Below are 22414 nucleotides of genomic sequence, written 5' to 3' on the forward strand. Positions count from 1 at the left end.
TGAAATTGTTTATATTTTTACTGTAATATACTAAGATAATTTCACGTACATATTAAGAAATGTGTGTAAATGTATAATCAATGATGATGTTTTTCATACTTGCGGCCATATTAAATCATATCGCCGAAAAGTGACATTTCGGCGATCTCCCGATAATAAAATAAATCTTATAATAACAATTTATTACTATTTTTTGAAACATTTGTCTTTGTTAATAAAAATAAAAGTTTTGTATGAAAAAGTAAATAAAATGCATTACATCATGTGTAGTATATCGGACATAAATACAAAACAATAAATAATGAATTCTTATCTTTTGTACATCGTGCTTTGCAACTTTTTTTTCTTTTGGCATCTGATACAGAAAAACAAAATATTATAAAAATTTATTTTTCATATTATCAAATATATAATCAAAATCAATATACTTTATTGCATTTGACAGATAAAATATGTCTCTGCAAATGTGTGTGACTGTAGAATTTATAATTTACTGCTTTAATAAATATAAAAATTTAAGATTGTAGAGAAAACATGGTAAAATTGACAGCAAAAAAGGTAGAGTAAGATATAAGAAAGTATAAGCATTTTGTATAACATTGTTATAAGAAAATCGATAAATGTTGATTACGACGATAAAAAAATTTATTAAAGCTAACTTTACATAAGTGAGAAAAAGATATGAAAATGATGTGTGTATACTTGGAATTAAATAACAAGAATAAATTTAAATTTAATATAGAGTGAGATTTGTTACGATTCTGTATCAACCATTTTGATACAATCACTTGTTATATCTACTTTTCTTTACACATACAAAATTCACATATATTACAGAAATAATAAATATTTTGATGCTTTTATAGTTTATAATATTTATTTATAATATTTATTTCTATTTCTGTGTAAAATAAAATCATGGCAATGCGGACGGATATGACACTTACAACGATGATATTAACAGCGAACATTGCTTTGACATCTCTAGAACAGTCTATGTACTATATATATTTTGTATGTACAATGTGTAACATAACTATATATATTATATATATTTTCTAAAAAAATTATATTTCATTTTCGAATTTATATTTCATTTTAAAGTTACATATATGGTTTTAGCTGCGCTAAACTAGACTGGCAGTACCGATGTTAATGACAACATTATCAGCATTTCGCTCATAAACTGTTAGGTCGTGTCCTCTTGGCTGCTCTAGTAAAGCAGCGAGTTGTTCCCCGTTTGCGAATGATCCTGTCGAAGGTGCTAGAATCACGTCACATTCTAACTGACCTGTACAAAGGAAAAAATCATATCTTTCTTCTGAGACATTATTTGTTAATGATAAAATCTCTCGAGTTTCAATCATAACTAATCCGTTAAACAGAATATTTACAAATCTCATAATTTCTTAGAATGTTTTAGAAATTGTTCATAATTGAAATTTATGGAAAATTTTGCAAAAAATATCAGATTTTTATTCAGGTTTTATAATATTTTTTAGAAATTTATAAAATAAAAAATCTCAGAATATTTTACATTTTTATACGAAATTTTACAAGAAATTTTGATAAAATTCATTTACGATAAAAATATGAAATATATTATTCAGATTATTGATATGAAGAATTTTAAAATAATATTTTCCATTTAACGGAATCTTATATTTTGCTCTGTCATTGAATGTATTTAATTTAGCGATACAAATTAACGCAAGCATGTTATTCTATCTTTATTTTCAAATGGATATCGAACAAAGATTCAATAAGATGTGTTGACTTTTGTTAACACATTTCATATCTAATAAAAAATAAAGATAAAATGACGATTGCATTTTTATATTGCTAAATAAAATGCATTCAAAGATCGGGCAGAAAAGTAAGTCGTGTATTTCTCCAGATTATGAAAATATTTCAGATATATCTATATCGATGTAAATAATTTAAATTTATTCATAAATTTTTAGATTCTTTTTCTAAACATTTCTGAAAAGCGTGACAATTCGTATAGATCTAAATATGAATATTTTCCGAGAAAGCTATAAAATTTTTATAAAAAAATTTATGATAAGTAAACGCTGAGAATTTTTTCTCGGAGTATAGTAAATTAATTTATGACATTTATATTATATAATATTTTTTACATAAATTACTGTCGTGGAATATCATATTTCCTTCGTATTTACCCGATAAGGAAGGCGATGCACCTTTGCTGGAACCGTACATGCGAGTGCTGTATCCCGAATCATTATGAGTATCGTGCAAAGGTGGTGTAGGACTGTACACCGGATTGCGTGATCTGTAGGGCATTCTCGCGATACTGTCATAGTGCACGTCTTCGGGAATACCCTTTCTACAGTTCGCACCCTTGTATGCCTCGGGTTGTTCGGCCTCGTCGCCTTCTTCCTCGCTGCTTTCGCTGTCATTATCTGTAACGTCGATGTCGTTTAAGATGAATTGAAAGTATCTTTTCTAAAGAATTAATTCTTACAAATATTGGAATTTTTTTAAAGCTATAAATTAAATCGTGATAATTTATATTTTAACGTAACATAATTTAATTTAATTTTTAAAGACAAATATCTCTTTTTTTTTTCATCTTTCTTTATTCATGAACTTGTTTCTTAATCTAATCTTTTAAGCAAGATTTTTCTTTTTTTCTTTTTAATTTAACTAAATCTCATAAATGTTTATGTAATTTCTTCCTGTCGCTGTAATTTTTATTTATTAATTTAATATATGTGTTTTCTATAATATTACTTTGTAGTTTTATAAAATTATATTACCTTGAGAATGCACTCTCTGATTTGATGAGCACTTGGTATATTCATCCAGATTAGCCTGTTCGTTACTTCTGGAGCGAATCCTTTGCCAGCCATTATGCATATCAGGTACTTGCTGAAATCGTTTAATTATCTCGTGGACGCTGCGACGATCACCATTCCATTCCATCGTATTTCCATCGCTGATATTTCGAGTATTATTATTATCCACGGCTATGCCATGCATATCATATGAAGTGCAATCCTTAAAAATACACGAGATAAATATATTTTATATTTATCATCTTGATTTTAAATTTCACAAATGCTCTATCTCGAGATAAGTAATAATTATTCTCGTATAATGGTAAAATAGCGTTATAAAAAATTATTCTTATTATCGCGAGATTTTTTATTATTATGTCAAATTTTTTTTAACGTATTATAGCTTTTTTAGAAAAAAATCTTTTGTTGCATTTTAATTTAAGATTTAATTTAAGTAATTTATCTTTTAATTTAAGTAAAAATAAATTACTTAAATCTCAAATTAAAATGCAATAAAAGTTATTTTATTTTTTTTCTAAAAAAAATGCTATAATACGTTAAAAATCTGAGATAATAATAAAAAATCTTGCAATGACAAGAATCATTTTTTTATAACGTTTTTTCATATTATACTATAATATAATATTAAATTATATATTATAGTATCGTATTTTTTTTATTTATTACTCATCAAAATGAAATTGCAATAATTAAATCTTACCCTTTGTTGACGTCTTCCTTCCGTAGAAGATGATTCCGTGGGGGCTGCGTCTAAAGGTGAAATTCCACCCTGCCGAATGACCCCGTCGAACGTTTCGTTCAATCTCGGAGGAATGTCCAACACTCTGAGCGCCGATCTAGTCGTTCCCGATCTCGAAGGTAGATCTCTCATGGATGTGCTAAGTCTAGGTATAGCCGGTATATCGAGGTCGTCCAAACTTCCGCGATGAATCGGCGTTTCCCCGGGGATTTCGAAGCTGCGATCTTGCGGCCGGTCGTCCAATAGATCCTCCAGCGATCTCGCTCTAGCTGGTACAACCGTCTCCGACTGGTTATAGTTGGTCCTCATCGGTCTCTCGCTGTATCTGCCTCTTCCACCTCGCTGCAGGTATCGCTGAAAGTGCGAGTATCTCTCGTCGCATCTCGACCGTTCCTCCTGAACGCATCGCGTCAGTTCCGAGATCTGTCCCCTGGTCCTCCTCTCCAAGTTGGCCACCTTCAGATCCAGCTTCTCGTGAGCCTGATCGATGTGCGCTTTTAGCTCGGCCTTGTCCCGCTCTAGCTTCGCTTCCATGTGACGGAAGAATGGTGCGCAGTAGCACGTGTATCCCACGCCCACCGGACCTTTCCTGATATTACCCGCCAGGTCCAGGTAATACTGCTCGCCTCGTGCTAAAGGGTCAGACGGCAAAGAGTCCAAACGGGGTTGGGGAAACGCTTCCGGATCAGGGTAGTAGTGACAGCCATAAGGCGACCATTGTCGGCCCATGATGGCCTTTTCGAAACGGACCTTGTGCTGCTTGCTGTTAGACTTGTGTTTCTTTCGGTCTTTCTTCGAATTACTTCCGCCGCCACTCGTGCCACTTCCGGTCTTTTCTCGCTTTTTATTCATTGCCTTATCTAATATAAGAAAAAATCATCAAATTCATCAAATGGAACGCCTTTAATAGGCAGCTGAAAATTTTGTCAACGCGAGCTAATTGATTCGAATTTAATCCTACAATTAATTCAATACTATTAAAATTTGATATTATTTTTTATAATATTTATATTATAAAATTAATATTAATTAATTAAAAACAATAGTGTCAATCTTTATATATAATGCGATATTATTAATCCTCAAATTAAACACGGTTTTTTGGCACCGTAATCCTGAACGCGTGGGTAACTAGAGTCCGAGTTAATTTTTGTACTTTAAAATTACTTAAAAAATTCTAAAAAAATTTACACATCTTCTTTTAAGTTTAAACTAAAAGTTTATATAGTAGAGTTAAAGAAAAAATTTTTTTAAATACTATATTTTTGTTATTTGTTAGATCAAGATTTGGAAACATAGACGTTTTATATAAAAATTAATAAAAACTTAAAAAGATAATTTTGAACAAAAAGGCTTCCAGGAATTTTTAGTCCAAAATTCAAAGTTTACGAAAAAAATACTACATGTCCACGGCTTTAAAAAAATATAATTATTTGAATGATCGAAAATGGGTAATTTTCAAGTATTAAAAAATGTATAATATTTTTTCTGAAGAAAAATTTGTTTTAATCTTCAAATAATTTATTTGAAAGAAAAGTGAAAACAAAATGTAATCTACATTACAATCTACAGTATAAAAATTGATTAATACATACAACCCTTGTTTGTTGCTCGTTATCATTAACAAAAGATATTTTTAACATGAAAATAAATGAACACAATAGAAATTAAAGCAATTTGTTTTTTTTTTTAAGGAAATTATCATTGGAAATTTATAACTTATTTTTATAAAAAACGATTAACAGCAAAAAAAAACAATATTTTAAAAAAAATTTACTTATTCACCCTTTCCTATTTAATATACATAAATCGAATACGTGGGTCATTTGCGTCCGCTTCAGATTTAGATTCGCCAGCACTTTGCACTGAACAAACTGTTTAAATTGTCCTTTCAGTTATAAGTCCCTTTTGGCACAAACTTTTTTTTTGATAAGTTTCCAACCTCGAGATCTTATTAATATTTTTTTAAAACAATAGATTAAAAATAGCACGGACATGAAAGACCCACGTGTTCAGTTTGAGAGTTAATAAATTAATAATTAGACTTTGTTCTCACCGTTATCCATCTTGCCGTCTACCAAGTCTTCTTCGTGGCTTTTGCTACGCATTCGGCTTTTACCGCGAGCCTTGGAGATAATCTCCAGAATTTCATTGTGATTCTTACGGCGAGCGATATCCTTTGCCGTTTCACCCTGTTTGTTTCGCAGACTTCGATCGCAACCAGCTTCCAGGAGAATTCGCGTCAACTTTCGGCGACCCATCGCCGCGGCTATATGCAAGGCGGTGTCGCCATTCTAAGATGAATGAATCAATTAATTGTACAACTCAATAAGATACGCATGTTGCATAAGAATTAATTGCATAAAAAAGTTAATTTTTAGCTGCATCAATTCGGACAAGTTATTCGACTCTATTTTTTCCTTCTTGAATTTATGCTCGTGATATTTGAATGAATTTGATCTCTTAAAAAAAAAAAAAAAAAAAATAATTGTTTACTTACTTTGTTTTGATCAGATACCCTGCAGAGGGCTGAGATTAGTATACGCGTTACACCGGCGTGGCCGTAACGTGCCGAAGTATGAAGTGGCGTATCGCCATACTGAAAAAGGAATAATTAAAAATTTAAAATCTCTCTTTCCGAGTGAAAAACCTTATTTACATAAATATATATAATTAAAATTTTCTTGGATAATTTTGCGAAAAAATGGCAGCAATTCATGACAGCATCTTTTATTCATATAAATTTGATATCTATTTTAAGAAGAGTCTCAGATAATACAAAATGAAATAATAATAGTACTACGATGTTTCATATTATTCAGTTCATCATGTCTTCATCCAATTAAAAGTGTGCTGTAATATTATCTTCTATAATTAATTTCATACATTTATACAGTTTATTTACACACATAGTTATCTTTACACATCTGTATGAAAATGTTGTGTACATATAACGATACTCTATATCATTGCGTACAGTTAGGCCTCTAGGAAGGGGTTTGGCTTCACACGATATTAGTGCTAAATCCCTCTCTTTATCCCCCATCCACGTTGCCGAGATGAATGCGATAAAACGGTCGGAAAAAAAGTAAAAGATCGGCAGATCGCTCACGTTATTCTGAAGATCGGGATTGCTGCCGGCTAGGAGGAGCTCTCGACAGCTTTGATTATGGCCGTTTTGACAGGCGAGGTGAAGCGGTGCAAATCCGGCGAGATTCCTGGCATGCAGAGGGGCTCGCTGGGTCCCGAGGGCCTTCGCCAGAACCGCCACGGTCCGACTGTAGCCCCGCCATGATGCCTCGTGTAGCGCCGAGTTTCCATGCTGAAAACACGCAGACGTATTCATCGAAGGTTGCTCGGCTTCGAGCTACAGGGTGTCTCGGAAGAGAGTTACAAATTAGTTCCAGACATACGGAATAATTGGCGATAACCGTCTACAGTGATTCTATTTCATCACCTCGCAGCGTCTTTTTTCTTTTTTTTTAATCACGCTTATCAGACTTTACAAATCAGTAGTTTTTATCGTAGAGAGGTAAAAAATTACTGAAAGGTCTTTTTCTTAAAATTGTTTTTTATTTTAACTGTATATATATATTTATTTTAATTATATATGTACTTTTTATCCCAATTTTAATGTACTTTATTATAATTTCTTAAAAATTATTTTATTATTTTTTATTGTAGAAAGAATAAAAGAATCACTGAAAGTTCTTTCGAAAAAAAAAAAAAAAAAAAAAAAAAATGGTTTCTATCTTTCTCTCTTGTTTTCAAAATGAAAATAAATTGCAATGAAAATGCGGAGCAGTTTCGAATATTATAATAATTTTAATCGAGGTAGCTTTTAATATTTTCGTTAATCCTAAATTTATCGCGTCGCATTAAAGTGAAAATTAGCGGTTCGCTATTTCGACTTCGCGCAAAAATCGCACACATAATGTTACCAGCGGCATGTGCAGCTGGTGTGCCCACAGAAACTGGTGTACGGTACACGGTGTAGAGCAACAAAGGAAAAAGGCGGACGGGCAAAAGAGGATGACCGAGAGACTTACAACTGCTCGCCCGTACCTACTCGGCGGACAACCGCTGGTCGATGAACCGTGCTATGCCACTCGCGACAGCATCGCCGCACATATACACCTAAACCATGCGTGCTCACGCACGACGGTGGCTCGGCATATAGGGTGTCGGAGACTTGAAGAATAACGTAACTCTTTTAACCGACTAGTTCTATTTTTCTATAAACGAAACTCGAGAAATGACTTTAGAAATTTTTTAAAAGTCATCTTCTGCAGCTTCTTTCAAATTTCGAGCCTTTTCAATATCAGACATTAATAGAGAAGATGCAGTGTAATTAATATCTACAGGCTTACTACCTGATGCAAATTATACAAAATGAAAAATATTTTCATTCCTTTAGCAACGATAAATAATTGTATAATAATTATAAATATATATATCAAGTTAAATTGTGTATAGTTCTGTATAAAGATAATTTTTTAATTTGAATAATCATTAGTTTTTGAAAAAAAGTATAAATATAAAGAAGATGTAAGGAGTATTTTATATGATAATTAAAATTAACTTTAAATAAAAGATAATACACACACACACACACACACACACACATATATATATATATATATATATATATATATATATATATATATATATATAAGTGAAAAAAAGAATATACGATATTTTATAATGAAAGAAATTTAGAAGAGTAAAAATACAAAGATATGGTCTTTCGTTCTAACTCAGCCTTATCTTTCATTCTTCAACAAGGGTACCTTGTCTCCGTGTAGCTTGTTTTCCCCTTCTCTGATCATGAAAAAGGACACCATAGAAAGATAAAGGAGTGAGGCGCCCATATTTACGATTCATCGTCAGCGATCAATCCAGTGAGGGATTTAATCTTTTTATGACCCCAAATTATAACATAATTAAGACTTTCCTTTTTTTATCTCGTGACCAAATAAAGAGATTTTAATCAAATAACTTAAAATTTGGAGTAATTATTGGATTAATTGTGTATGCGACAAAAAAATTAAAATGATAAAAAATTATTAAGATATAATTACACAATTCGCATAATCAGTAATGCAAGTAATTAAATATGTAGCTTGCTTTTTTTTTAGTTTAATTTTCATCTACATAGAGTTGCCTCCGTCGGAATTATACACGTTTTATCTCTTGCCGAGACGTCTCTGATCATAATCTATGCAACCCAAGCCACTGCATAATATTAGTGGCGCTTCTTGCGGTTTCTTGGTCTCAGTTTTGTTGTGATCATGTGGCATCGTCTAATAGCGATGGGAAAAGATACAGTGTGTCAGCCAGCACTTTCTTCCCTGCCACAATAAAAAATCGTGAATCGTAGGCTTTCATCGACAAGAATTCAGGATCTCGTATAACCACATACATATCATATTCTAGAAAAGTTAATCGGAGAAGTTGTGACCATTCCAGAATCGAATTTACATATTCCGATGAGGACTTGAAAGACTTTTTTACTTAATTAAATTATAAATGTCTACATAAAATCAATAATAAAATTATATCTTAATTTTTGATTCGAAAAAAATTGAGAAATTTTTAATACTATATTTTTTTTTCTCATTTCCGCTACGATTTGCTTTGCACATATTTAATAAAATTAATGCCTAGCTATTTAATTACATTTTAGATTTTTCTATTGATTAGAAACGTAACAGAGATATACATATAAGCTTATCGACATTTTTAACGCCATGTAATATCATCGCTGTTTATTCAAGGTCACGATGTATAATCATGGATCATGTTTTCAAATACTCACTCACACCGATTATGTACACCATGCCTTCACACATACAAAAGCACAGGCACACACATACATACATACATACATACATACATACACATACATATTTGCAAATGAATACGCTTTTCCACGCGTTTGTCGAGTATCCGGTGGGATGTTGCTGCGAGAAGGAACACTTTAATGTATTCACCCCTCCTATAAAGAGGAGAGTCGGACCGCGCATGCTAATTGCCCGCGGGACAATGGTGGGAGTCTACGACGACCTGCGATTCCCCAGCCGCGTCGTATCATACATCGGGAATAATTTCATTTTATTTCAACCCACGCGTACACACACAACACGAGCCGTTTGCCGAGTCCTTTCGGCTTGAACGCACCATGACGATTGAACAATGCGGATGAGCGAATTTAGAAGCGGTTTGTTTCGTCGCATTAAATTCAAAGTAAAGAGATTATCCTTCATGAAGAACGTGATATGTTAATGTTACGTTTAATCTACAATTACACACATGTACGCACATGTACACCAATTATTGCTGCTCAAAGAACATCAGAATATGAGAAATGATTTATGATAACTTTTGTTTATAAAAAAAATTTAGTATAAATAAATTTAATTAAAATTATTTATAAATTAAAATTCATTTTTAATTTTTAAATAACTTAAATCAATTTATAAATTTTAAATTTAATTTATATTTATATAAAACATTTTTTATAAATATTATTGTGATCGTCAATAATTCATTATCTCAAACTTATTTTATTTATAGTTATTTTCCACTCTGTATTTAATAGACCTGCATTGATTCATTTACTTATACTTATATTAATAATGAGTAATATCTTATATATATATAATTTATAATGTTAAACAATCGCCTATGATTTTAATTTTTGCATTAAAAAATCTCTCTAAATTCCTTGTATTTAAATAATACATGAAAAATTTCAATAAAGCAAAGAAGCGAAATATTTTAATAAAAAATATCTGAGCTTTCGCGAGACTAATAATGAGTCTACATAGATGGGGTAACTACCCTTAATAGACCGTGTGGCCTAACGGATAAGGCGTCGGACTTCGGATCCGAAGATTGCAGGTTCGAATCCTGTCACGGTCGATAAATTTTTTGCTTCTTGCAAACATGACAAAGGACAGAAAACATATTATAAAAAAAATTGAAAAAGTTGTATGCATAAGGAAATTAAAAAGTGCAAAACAGTGATAATACATTTTATATATATATATATATATATATATATATATATATATATATATATATATATATAATCTCAAATTAATTTACTCGAAAACGTCAAATTTAATTATATTCTATCAATATATATAAATTAAATTAAATTCTGTCAATATAAAAATTATTAAAAATTATTTTCTCAGTAATTTATTAAAAAACTACTAAATTAAGTTAAAATCTATATTTTACACATATTTACAATTTATACACCTTCAAGCTGCAGTACATTTTCTCGCAACTACAAAGCTTTCAATTTTCGATATCAATGTAAAATTATATTTTTCTCTGTAAAAAATTTAAAACTTTGACTTGATCTTTTAAAAATATATACAGTAAATTTTGATATAATCGACAAGAAGATAATTTTGGTAAAAAATTACAAAACAGCACATAATTAAATTTTTGTTAAAAGGAAATAGACTCAAAGTTTATTAGAAAATATATTATATATAAGAGAAGGTCATATAAAAAAATTCACATATAAATAAAAAAATTTGATATATCTAAAATTGAAAAAAAAATATATATAATCATTCTACGAAACATCTGTAAAAGATGCTAATAAAAAGCACAGAATGTATTATATATATATAATTAAATGATAGATATATTTTTTAATTTTTATTTAGAAGAGACATCAAATGACGCGCACGTGTGTGCTTGAATACACGGGGTCGACCTACACCTTCAGCATCGATTAATTCTCCCTCTGCCTCTTGTCTCCCCTTCTTTATCCTCTCCTTTCTCCTTCTCGGAAAGATTGCCTCTCGTCGGGCGTCTTCCATCGTCGAGAAGTGAAATTATTTGCCTTAAGCAGACTGTATACATAGAAGAGAAGAGAACGAAGGCAACCAATGCATCGAAGAAATGAAAAAGAGAGAAGATGTAAAGGAAATGGAAGAAAAGAGTAGAGATGAAGAAGACGCGTTTCTAGTTGACCCATGACCACAAGTCGTATGCAAGCTCAAGAATTGTAGGAAATATCTGTTTGCGAAGATATTAGCCGCGATCGAACGGACAAATAGGGGTGGTAACTTATACTCCAGAGTTTCTTAAGTCTGGAAAAGGAAACTGACTCTCGTAAAGATGATAGGTTTATATTAATTGTGTATTCAAACGCACATACACACGCACACACGCTAAATGAAATTTATTAAATGACAGATTGTTAAAAAAAGGAAGGAACATATCTAATAACTAATTTATTTTCTTTCTAGTAAATTAAGTATTAAATATATATATATATAATTAATTATAAAATCAATTATCTTATATTAATTTATTTTAAATAATCTTATATATTAATCATCCTTAGATATTAGTTATATTAAGATTAATTAAGATAAATTAATAAAATAAATTAATTTTATTAAGGAATCTAAATAGAACGTAGATACTTTTACTTTTTATGATGGTCGCCTTTCATCCCCCTTTAGAGAGATATTTTTATCGATAATAAATTCTCGTACGAAGTTTCGCCAAGTTTTTATTGTTCCTGTTGAAATTAATAGTTTCTGCATTCTGTTTAGAATATAAAAGAAAATTTACGCAATACTACTCACGTCGTCTGCGGCACTAACGTCGACGCCCCGCAGTAACAGGGTCTCGCACACTTCCACGTGACCACCTGCCGCGGCCAGCAACAGGGGCCCCCGGCCATTCTGAAACACGACAGGAATTCTGAAGATCCTCGTGCGACCAGGCTGGTAAGCGTGCTCGATAAAACCTACTAATTAAGAACCGTCCACCGAAAACATTCGAAAGTGGATATCTTCTCGTTCGGTGACGCCCGATAAAATTTCTTAATCAGACTCACAGAGTCAATCGTTTCAATACAAATTAACGTCTCACGTAAAAGTCTTCGTGGTTTTTTAATTAATCTTTCCTTTCGATAAAAATTAAACTCTTAATGCTGTATTAACTAATTTACTTTTTTCGACATAATTTTTGTGTTTATAACGTAGAGGTAATTTTCTCTTAATTTCAATTTTAATTACTAAATAATTATTAGTAGTAATTATTTCAGTAATTAAAATTTAAATTTAAAATTTCGTAAAATAAACCCCCCCCCCCCCATAAAGTTGTTGAAAAAAGAATAATATTTTGATTATACCCTCATAAACATAATTAAAAGCGCAAAACATTAATTACTTATACAAGAAAAATCTGTTCAAAAACATTTACTAAATCTGTAATTAAAAGCATAATAATCAAAGAAGGAAAGATAGAAAGTTTAATTTTATATATTTTTCACATTATTACAATATTTATTGTTACACCTTTTGCTACATTGATATTAATATTTATTAAAAGTATTTAAGAGTGATTTCGAAATTGCATGTTGAACGTTATCTTTCAACGGAATAGCAATTAATAAATCGAACCCAACAGCGGTAAAAAAAAATCTCGCGGCAGCGATTAATTTTATCGATGTAATTAAGGCAGGAGCAACCTCAATAAACGCATGGATAATCAATTGAATGGTCCAATCGTTCGTATTCTGCGTACGCTTTGGACAAATTGCACGTCTATCTATATTTTAAATTTAATCTAATCTACGCAATGGCACACGCACAAGCACACATAGAATCGCTCTGCGTGAATTAACAAATAGATGAAATTAATTTATTGCTGTCAGTCGCACTGGAAGTTAATAAAGTTTTCCCTCCAGCTAATATCGCAAGCAATTACAGGAGGAATTCAATTTAACGTTTTGCGATACTTTGTTAATTTAACTTAACGTTTTGCAATACTCCCCACAACTTTCTTAATTACGTCATTAATTAGAGCATTATATTAGTTTATCGAAATATCGAAATTTTTATTTTATTTTGTCTTTTTTTTTCTTTAAGAGATACATAGATAAGTAGAATCGGAAGCAAGTATTACAAACAGAAAATAAATACAAGGGTATAAATATAGAGGGAAATACTTCATCATAATTTTTAATTTTGTTGAAAATTTATATTTCCCGAAATTAAATCAATTTTAATGCAAATTTAATTGTCTTTTTTTTCGGCTTGTTATATTTGTCACGTCAATTTATATCTTGAAAATTTATATAACTATGAAAGTCTATATTTATAAAATTCTCTTATTCGTAAAATTAAAAACTCTTTTGTCGAGATTTTAAAATCAATAATTATAAAAAAAATATGCCAGAAGACTGTTTGTAGAATTGTGTGTAACAAGTGCGTTACAAAATAATCCATGTAACATTATAGAGTATTTATTTTATGTAATTGTGAAAAGTTTTTTGAACGAAGAAAAAATCCAACGAATTATCCTGTGTATATTTTCAAAAAGACTGACAGTGAGTTGTAAAAACGTACCTCGTCGGGTGACGGTTTAACATTATCGTCGAGCAAGCGTGTGACTCGAGCAACGTCGCCGCGAGCAGCCGCCTCGCGCAACTTTTCTGCCATTCCAGTCGCGCATCTGTAACAAAAGCACACAATGTACTATTAGATACGACACAAAATAATAAACGGGTGACTGTCTATAAAATCGCAAATTATTTTATTTTTATTTTTCTGTTATAAAACAGTTCATCTAAATCTGCGTTGCAATTAAACAACCTTTATTGTAGTTTCCCTAATACAGTTTTCGCTCATTTATTTTACATACATGCAAAATAAAATCGTACAGCAAACGAAGAACAAGGCAGATGAAAAAAATGTCACTTTACGAGCGCTCGACAGATTTATAATAAGAATTAAGATTACAGCCCTTCGTTATATTTGACAGTTCGCGTTTTATCTACGATTAATTTAATTTATCATGTATCACGTTTTATGGATTACAAATTCTTATTCGTCGTTTCGTTTCGTTAAGTGGATTTTACTTGAATGTAACTCGTTTACGGGAACATGCGCTGAGGAAATTTGAGAAGACGTGGGAGTGAGATAACGAAATTTTTATTTTACAATTTCCTTTTCGAAGAATCCATGAATCAAGCCTATATGATTTTCCATTACTCTTTTCTATCTATGTTTTGCTTCTCGAATTCTTGTCGTATAATCCGTGTAACACGGACAGTAAATTATCTCGATGTCTAGCGAGGCGGTATATGATCTAGGATCCGAAGAGCGTCCCGCTAATGAGGTAGACTATTACACTTCCCTGGCAGAGAGCGAGGCGTCCCCGTTTGGTACATTAATCTCGGTCGCGATTATTTCTTTTTGTAGCTATAACGATCCTAGAATAACGTTCACGCAAACTAAAAGTATACGCGAATCAATTCATATGTGAAAGTACTTTGCCAAGTGCGAATTAATACATAGTTAAGACGAAAGCTACCGATAATTATCAAAATAAGTGATAAAAAGAAATACACCAAGAAAAATATAAATAGAAATGTATATTATAAATAAAAAATTTTGTTCGATTTCATTTATTTTATTTTAGTCTAATTAATTTATTTCATTTTTATATAATAAATACCATTACCATTGTAAATTTTATTTTAAGAGAAAAATAAATAAAATAGAATAAAATCTAAATCTCTTTTCATTTCTATCGCTGGTAACAATATTGAGTTATAATCCATTTACGAGCGAATCGTAAAGATATGTAGCAAAGTGCGAATTAAAATAAATTAAATTAAATTTAATCTAGTTCTTAATTATTAAAGGTCTTAGATTTAGTCTTTAATCTAGTCGTAATTATTAAAGGTCTCTTAATTAATAAAGTTATAAATGCTTATTTTGCATCGCGTAAATATCAAAAAGCAGCATGCGATGCACGCTGTAAACTAGGTCTGTATTTATTACGTGACCAGTGATGCGTACGTGTGCGCCTTCTGTCATAAAATACACAGGACGCACCCTCTGACTTATTAGTGATGTAATTCCGTCACGCGCTGCGGCTTCGAATTCGAGCTTCGAGCCCGGGACGGCACGCGATGACGGAATCACGCTTCGTCGATTACTCCAATGCAGCTGGGCGCGAACTGCATCGCGGATGCACACAAATAAGGGTGCGGTTTTTCTTTGTAAGAATTTTTCTCTTACTTATTGTTAGTTTCGATTAGACTTACATCTCGAGCTGACAAATAAATCCGAATAAGTAACGTCTAGAATTTTGTAGACGCGTACTTTCGGGATAAAAAAAAAGTGCATTCAAATAAATTTAGAATTTATAAATAGTGAAATAATTCGCCTTATTTGTCTAACAAGCTTCTCTGCCTTTTCAAAGATATGAATTTATTTAATTAATATTAAGTTTATTTAATATTAATAATTAATATTATAACTTGAAAATTAATTTAATATTAATTAAATAATATTGATTAAAACTAAAAGAGAATTTTAAATTAAAGGATTTTAAATAAAAGATTTTTATTACGTTGATCTCATTGAATATTATAATAGCATATTATCGAAATTTCTTTAATTAACTTATTTATCTCATAAATCATATATTAGCTTGATATTAAAATGCATTATTCAAATTTTTAATAACACTCATACATAGATTGTTTCTCTTTATATCATCTTACTCGGCATGATATGATATAATATACAATACTACGTGTATAATAAAATAGAATGATTATGTATACGACCCACGCATTTAATTCATTACGAACCGAATACTTTCTCCAGAATTGTAAACCGCGGCGTATGTGCATTTCCTCATACATATATGCATGAGGAAACACAAAGAACATTTTACAACTGGCGACTATTTCCATTCCATTCCTCTACGTTAAAAGTCTAGTATAAATGGCTGCGGCCTCCGATTTCTTATATTGAATAAAAAAAGAAAAATGTAGGGGGTTCTTTCCAATCATCTTTGCTTCCTTTTCTATTTGCGGGCAACGAGACCCGCTTTTGCCGCTAAAGTAAGTGGTGTTGCGGTGGATAAAACCAGCAATTTTGTCGTGTTTATTTTATCTGCGACGTCGATGATGGTGCATCTCGTGAATCATAGTGTTTCCTGCTGCGACATTATTACACGCAGGGCCGGCTGTTGTGTTTCGCGCTCTTCTTATCATCAAAGAAAGTTAATAGAACATCCTCAGCACAGAATCAATACGTCGGATTGCATATACATATATACTGAAGAACTATAAATTAAATTTGAAATTGATTTCTTCTCAGCAAAACTTTGATTATAAATCATCTTCTATCTTACGCTTCCTTAGTTTTTAATGTCAAATATCTTCATATTAAGCATGATGAAATTTAGTTTAAACAAAGCTTACTTAATAAAATTAAATAATGAGGATTATTAATTTGTGGTCTATTTTGCTTGTGATTCAGAAATTTATTCGAATATATTTGTAGAAACTTTTTTTCTTAATTTTGAATTTTCAGTATTTCGTAATTTATTTATTTTTTATAAATAAATAATAGAGGTCACGTTTTAGAAGAAAAATATCTCACAAGTATAGGAAGAAATAGACTCGACAACGAATGTTTCTCGAAGAACGGTAGACTTGCTTGAGAACGGCCCTATCTGTAAGATTATGGGCAGTAACTTAACGAAATTGCCATCTTAAGTGTTTCCAATCGAGGTTTCATCGGTAATCAATCTAACGACTTAATATCACGCGAATGATATCAAGGCCGTAGTTAATTATTATCTTGCATACGGAAAATGCATCGTTGACTAGCCAGAAAGAAATTTGTAAGAGAAAATTACCGGCGCGCCTATCATTAATCATATATATAGTCCATTTATTTTGGCGAGATAAAAGGAAGTAAAAGTGGTATACATATATATATATATATATATTAGATTTTAATTTTTGCGTTTCTCAAAAAATACAGATAAATGATATCGACAAAACATCATATAATTACGTAGAAATATGTATGTACGAGATATATTTCTGCATAATCGACAAAAAATTTTTAAGTACTAAATTGAACTTATTTACTTATTTGGAAAACATTTTCAGAAATTAATATACAATTATTAACATAATTTTATTAGTTTTATTATATTTTTTTCTATAATTTTATTTGATTTCATATTATTTCTCATATATTTGATTTAATTCTATATATAACATTTTATTTATAGTTCTTTAGTTTTGCTTTTGTCAAGTGCATTTTCTGTCTCATAAATTGGATTTTTAATACATACATGAAACGTGTTTTGCGGCTCGCATTCCATAAACTTCCGCCATTGATAATCGAGGTTGTTATAAATGTAACCTGTTATAATCTTTTTGCAAGTCCAACGTTTCCATCATGCCGTATTTATCACAGAGCGCACTCATTTTTCTCAGAAATTATAATGCTCCACCGTAAAGCCCGCATCCCGCTGTTTTAACGCAACTCAAGCTCTTGGAACGGATTATCGATCACAATCAGTTCGTCTTTCATATGCAATTTATCTGTCGCGATTTATCTGTTTGTACAACACAAGTTACGCATAGAGCACGTTTTATTACAGAGAAATTTTTACATGATAGTTCTAAAGAAGTGCGAAAAAATTTTGGAGATTATTCTTTTGTCGAAAATTCTTACCGTAATCTATGTCATTTATTTATTTTTTTACTTGAAAATTATTGATTTTACGAGAAAAATCAAAGAAATAAAAAAGTTTCGAAATGAATCAAGTTTTCTAACGTATATTTTTATATGCTTACATTCTAAGCCTATTAAAAAGTATTTTAATAAAAAATTATATGGCTTATTAGTTTTATTCTTAAGAGAAGAAATATTAATAAATATTAAAAAAATATTAACAAGTATTAAAAAAAATATTAATAAATATCCCTCTTAATAGTGGAAAATGTCCACCAAATTTCATTTTTGTAACTTGGCCAAAATTTGAAAAAAAAAAATCAAAACCTAATTTTCACCTTGAAATAACTCGTCAGAGAGGGATATGAATAAAGATCTCCCTTAATTTTTGACAAAGAATCATCTCCTAAAATTCTTCGCATCTATTTCGAATCACCATGTGTACACATTTTTATAAAATCGAGATCGATAAAATCGCCAAAACGTCTGCGAACTCGAGTTTTATTAACCGGAACGTATTTTCTGGCATTCTTATGTCGACCGAAACATTGCGGTACGTTCCGGTCCACTTCGGGCGCTGCCCTAATGTAGTCGCACAACTAGAGAGAGAATCGCCTAAGGCGATTCCACATCGGTGCATCCTTCTAGTCTTAAATCCTTGAAGTCTAGCATTACGAGCGGCATGCCTAACTCTGGCGAGTTCCTCGCGAACGCCCTTTTCTTGTTGGAATATTTGCGCACCAACATATATCAATTATTCATGATCATCAGAATCATATAGAAGTCATAAACTGTAAATAGACCTGCGTCGATCTCGCCGTAACTCTTTCGAATAAGTTGTGAGAATTTTTCAAGAATTGATGGCACCTCGGATTTACATCTTTAAATTATACGACGATTTTTTTCTCTCCATACTTTTTCTCCATAAGAATAAATCAATAAAAATATTGTGAAAAAGTTCGACGGAATGTTGTCTTTAAAAAACTGTTTCAACTTTTAATCGCTTAATCGTTCGGTTAATGAGAGCAGTGTTGATTTTCGCACTTGATTGCGGTACAATTTTATCCCCCTGTTCCCAAGAAAATGCGACACAAAGGAGGCACAGTCGGGGCCCGCGCGCGTCTTAACTCGGGGAAAATAGCTGACAATTATCTACTCGTCTTGCTATCTTGAAGCAAACCGCTCCATCTTGTAAAATCCTGCGCGTTCTGTACTTGATATTACGAACCCACGTTATAGTAACGACGAGAGCCATTTTATTCGAGAATTAAATGCACGAGTTATACCAGAGCGCACCTGGCCCCTCGTTCAGTGGCAAAGTGACCGTTCGTGAAAAAATTAAGAGTTTCATCTAGATTAGGGGCGACTGAAGAGTTATTTAACAAAAAACAATCCTTGGCAAAATTATAATTATATTATTTTGAGAACTCAAAAAATCTAATTAAGAAACAAGGCACATTTATCAAATATGTCAAAAAATAATAGAAATATTATTGACGTTTAAGGGGTTGAAACATGAAAGTTTGAATTATTTTAGATTTTGTAATTTCTGAATTTTTTACAAGGGCTGTTTTTTGTAAGAAACGCACAGTCATGTTTATATACATGTAATATATATAATATAATAAAACATTTCTTGCACTCTACGAGCAAAAGTATTCTCATTCTTCATGTTATTTCACTATATGTATATTATCGATTAATGTTGATAATTTTGAGATTTGTAATTGCACGTAAATTCATTTCGACGAAATCTGAAGGCGCTAATTTTTCCGATCGATATATTTACATGATACTTTTCAAAGTCAGACGGTTAGGATTGCATAATTTGCTTGATGGAACACAGTGTTCTCGAGTGAGTAGCCACGGCGGCCGCCACGTGTGAATGTACACATGTATGTACATACAACCACAAGCGAATATCCACTTGCGTCTAACTCGCGCGAAACCGGTATTTGCGCCTTCCAGAGTAAACCTTTATATATACAGGGATACTCACACAGAGGATACAGGGCGCTCCAACAAGCTGTATAATCTGCGTCAATCACGAAACTCTCTGAACACAAAACACTGAAAAGATACGAACCCTTCTGGGACTATACTAAGGGCTCAGAAATTAATTTTTATCAAAATATTCAACAAAACTTTAACGAGATATTTCTCGTTAAAAATTAAGAAAATATAACATTCAAATAAACTTGAATTAAAAAAAGTTGTTTTTAATTTCTTTCTTTTTTTTTTTTTTTTTTTTTTAACGAAGAGTCCCAATTAAATGTTTTTATTATTCTGTGAACAGCCTGTACAATCAACGCGGAAGTTTGATTTTTGCAATCATTATTCATTGTTAGAGAGACTTCAAAAAGATACTTACCGGCCATATACGCTTATCCAGAAGGCGTCGTTTGCGAAAGTAATCCTTAATCCGTGTCGAAATGTCGGATATTTTGTCCTTTACAAAATCCACTGGCGAGTTAAGCACAAGCCGCACATCACTTCTTGTAGCACTCTGAACGAGCTATCGCACAAAGACTCGATCAAGTAGTTCAAAGATCGTTGAGTACCAGGTATAGCGAATCATCGTCAGTGTAATGATATTCGGTCCAACGGGATTTACTTTGTAACGAGATAATTTATCACGATGAAAAATGATGTGAAAATCCACATGGAAAGTTAGGATTTTCTGAGAGATCTACGCCACAGATTACCAACTTTTATATGGAATAAGTTTCTGCTCAATTTTAAATAATCAATTATATTGATTTAACAAATTGGTTTTACATTCTTTATATATTTTATTTTTTATTGATTAAAAAATTATATCCTTCATGAAAAATGTATATTTGACGTGTTTTAATTTACCAAAAAATAATAATTAATAATAAAACAATAATTTATTTTTACACAGAGTAGATATATTCGAACGCGTAATTAATTTCAAAGCGAGGAATAAACAGATTTCAATGCCCGCACGTGCCGCAGGAGACTTCGACGCTCGCGTATGCAAGTCGACTGCATTAGTTGCAGATCATATATCGTTAAATATTTTATAGAATTGAATTTCTTAACAAATATTTAATTTCTCGCGATTCTCATTTTCATCGTCAATCTTATTGTTCACCGATTTATTCAGACAATTACATTTGATTAAATGTGTTACGGTTCTTTCGAGAATGTATAATAAAAAATAATAAATAGTTTATAATTAATTATGTACGATGCGCGATAAAATCTTACGTATCGATAACGGTTTTATGTCGCTTTCGAGCAACATTAATGCATAATATATATATAATTCTTGCGTAATATATCTTGTTGAAACTCCTTGATTTTTCAATTTTACGCTCGTTAAATGCTTATTCAGTGAAGATATACTTATAAAGGATTTTAATCTTTTAGATTACCTGAACAGTTCTTGTAGCGGATAATTCTTGAACTTTAAAATACCGTTGAGTGCTCGAGTAAAGCGAGAACCGGAACGATAATAAATAACTGATAATTTACAATCTTCTAGAAAATCCACAAAATAACTCTAACTCTTATGAAATTTTTACGATATAGGAACTACGAGAAGAGATCCGTAATTAATTGATCTAATGAATATTAATTAACCCAATTTTTTTAATCTGCAAAGTCTTTCACTTTCTCGAAATATTTCAAAATGGTTGGCGACACAAAACCAACGTTCCATAAATGATACAATTTTTCATAAATCCTTAACGATTGTTCCCGGGAAATAATTTATTTTATCCTTCAAATTTTGGGAAGTTTTTTCCAATTAATTGTGATCGCACAATTTTTTTTAATTATCCTTAATCACTTGCCGATCACTCTTCCCATTTTCTTCTCCAAATTCCCGACGTCTTCAATGCAAAGTCACTCGAAATTTTTCACGAACACCTCCACACAAGCGTGCAATTTAATTCACTATTTTTTCACTCTTAATAATACTCCGAATTTGCGATATATCTCGCTGCTTTTCGACAAGACCAACTTGCGCATGTTCCAGAGGACGTGTTCCTTCGACCGGAAGACTCGGAAAGGCGGCCGCGTCGAGACTGGTCGCATCGGGAGAAAGCTGCGAATTGTAAGCGGTTCTCCAGGAACCCACGACAGTACCGGCGCAAGTCATTTCGACTCGATAAAATTCAGAGTTAGAAGAATGAAGCGGAGAATGTATATGTAATATTTAATATAAAAAATCCGATAAGACATACGTTTCTATTAATATAAAAAAATAATTTAACACTAAATTCTATTAATATAAAAAATATCTATCTTAATATCTTAATTAAACGATTAAATATGTATTA

At 31.4% G+C, this 22414-nt stretch overlaps 1 protein-coding gene and 1 non-coding gene across 6 annotated transcripts; one reads left to right on the forward strand and one right to left on the reverse strand.

Moving 5' to 3' along the window:
- Nucleotides 1-628: 628 nt before the first annotated feature.
- On the reverse strand, nt 629-22244 carry Dgo (ankyrin repeat domain containing protein 6 diego). 5 transcript variants are annotated; one of them, XM_072907204.1, is made up of 11 exons: nt 21506-22244; nt 20476-20717; nt 13956-14061; nt 12186-12284; nt 6677-6886; nt 6065-6163; nt 5621-5858; nt 3526-4424; nt 2784-3024; nt 2184-2426; nt 630-1291 (listed from the first exon to the last, which is right to left on the reverse strand). In XM_072907204.1, the coding sequence occupies exons 3-11, from the start codon at nt 14046-14048 to the stop codon at nt 1128-1130; spliced, it is 2286 nt and encodes a 761-aa protein (XP_072763305.1). In that variant the 5' UTR covers nt 14049-14061; nt 20476-20717; nt 21506-22244; the 3' UTR covers nt 630-1127. The 5 variants fall into 5 exon arrangements, with proteins under 5 accessions (XP_072763307.1, XP_072763305.1, XP_072763304.1 ...); XM_072907203.1 differs by having other exon boundaries at nt 20476-20793; XM_072907201.1 differs by having other exon boundaries at nt 20476-20832.
- On the forward strand, nt 10416-10488 carry Trnar-ucg (transfer RNA arginine (anticodon UCG)). The gene has a single exon. It is a non-coding gene; the product is annotated as a tRNA-Arg (tRNA).
- Nucleotides 22245-22414: the final 170 nt, after the last annotated feature.

This window comes from Anoplolepis gracilipes, chromosome 15, assembly GCF_047496725.1.
Source record: "Anoplolepis gracilipes chromosome 15, ASM4749672v1, whole genome shotgun sequence".
Lineage (NCBI taxonomy): Eukaryota > Metazoa > Arthropoda > Insecta > Hymenoptera > Formicidae > Anoplolepis > Anoplolepis gracilipes.

Excerpts from the sequence above, each read along its gene's own strand:
- Dgo (XM_072907206.1), bottom strand. The coding sequence starts at position 14,048 with ATGGCAGAAAAGTTGCGCGAGGCGGCTGCTCGCGGCGACGTTGCTCGA. Across the intron at positions 6,887-12,185 it reads ACGTTAGTGCCGCAGACGAC|CATGGAAACTCGGCGCTACA; the intron begins GTGAGTAGTATT and ends GCGTGTTTTCAG. Across the intron at positions 2,427-2,783 it reads TCAGAGAGTGCATTCTCAAG|ATAATGACAGCGAAAGCAGC; the intron begins GTAATATAATTT and ends TCGACGTTACAG.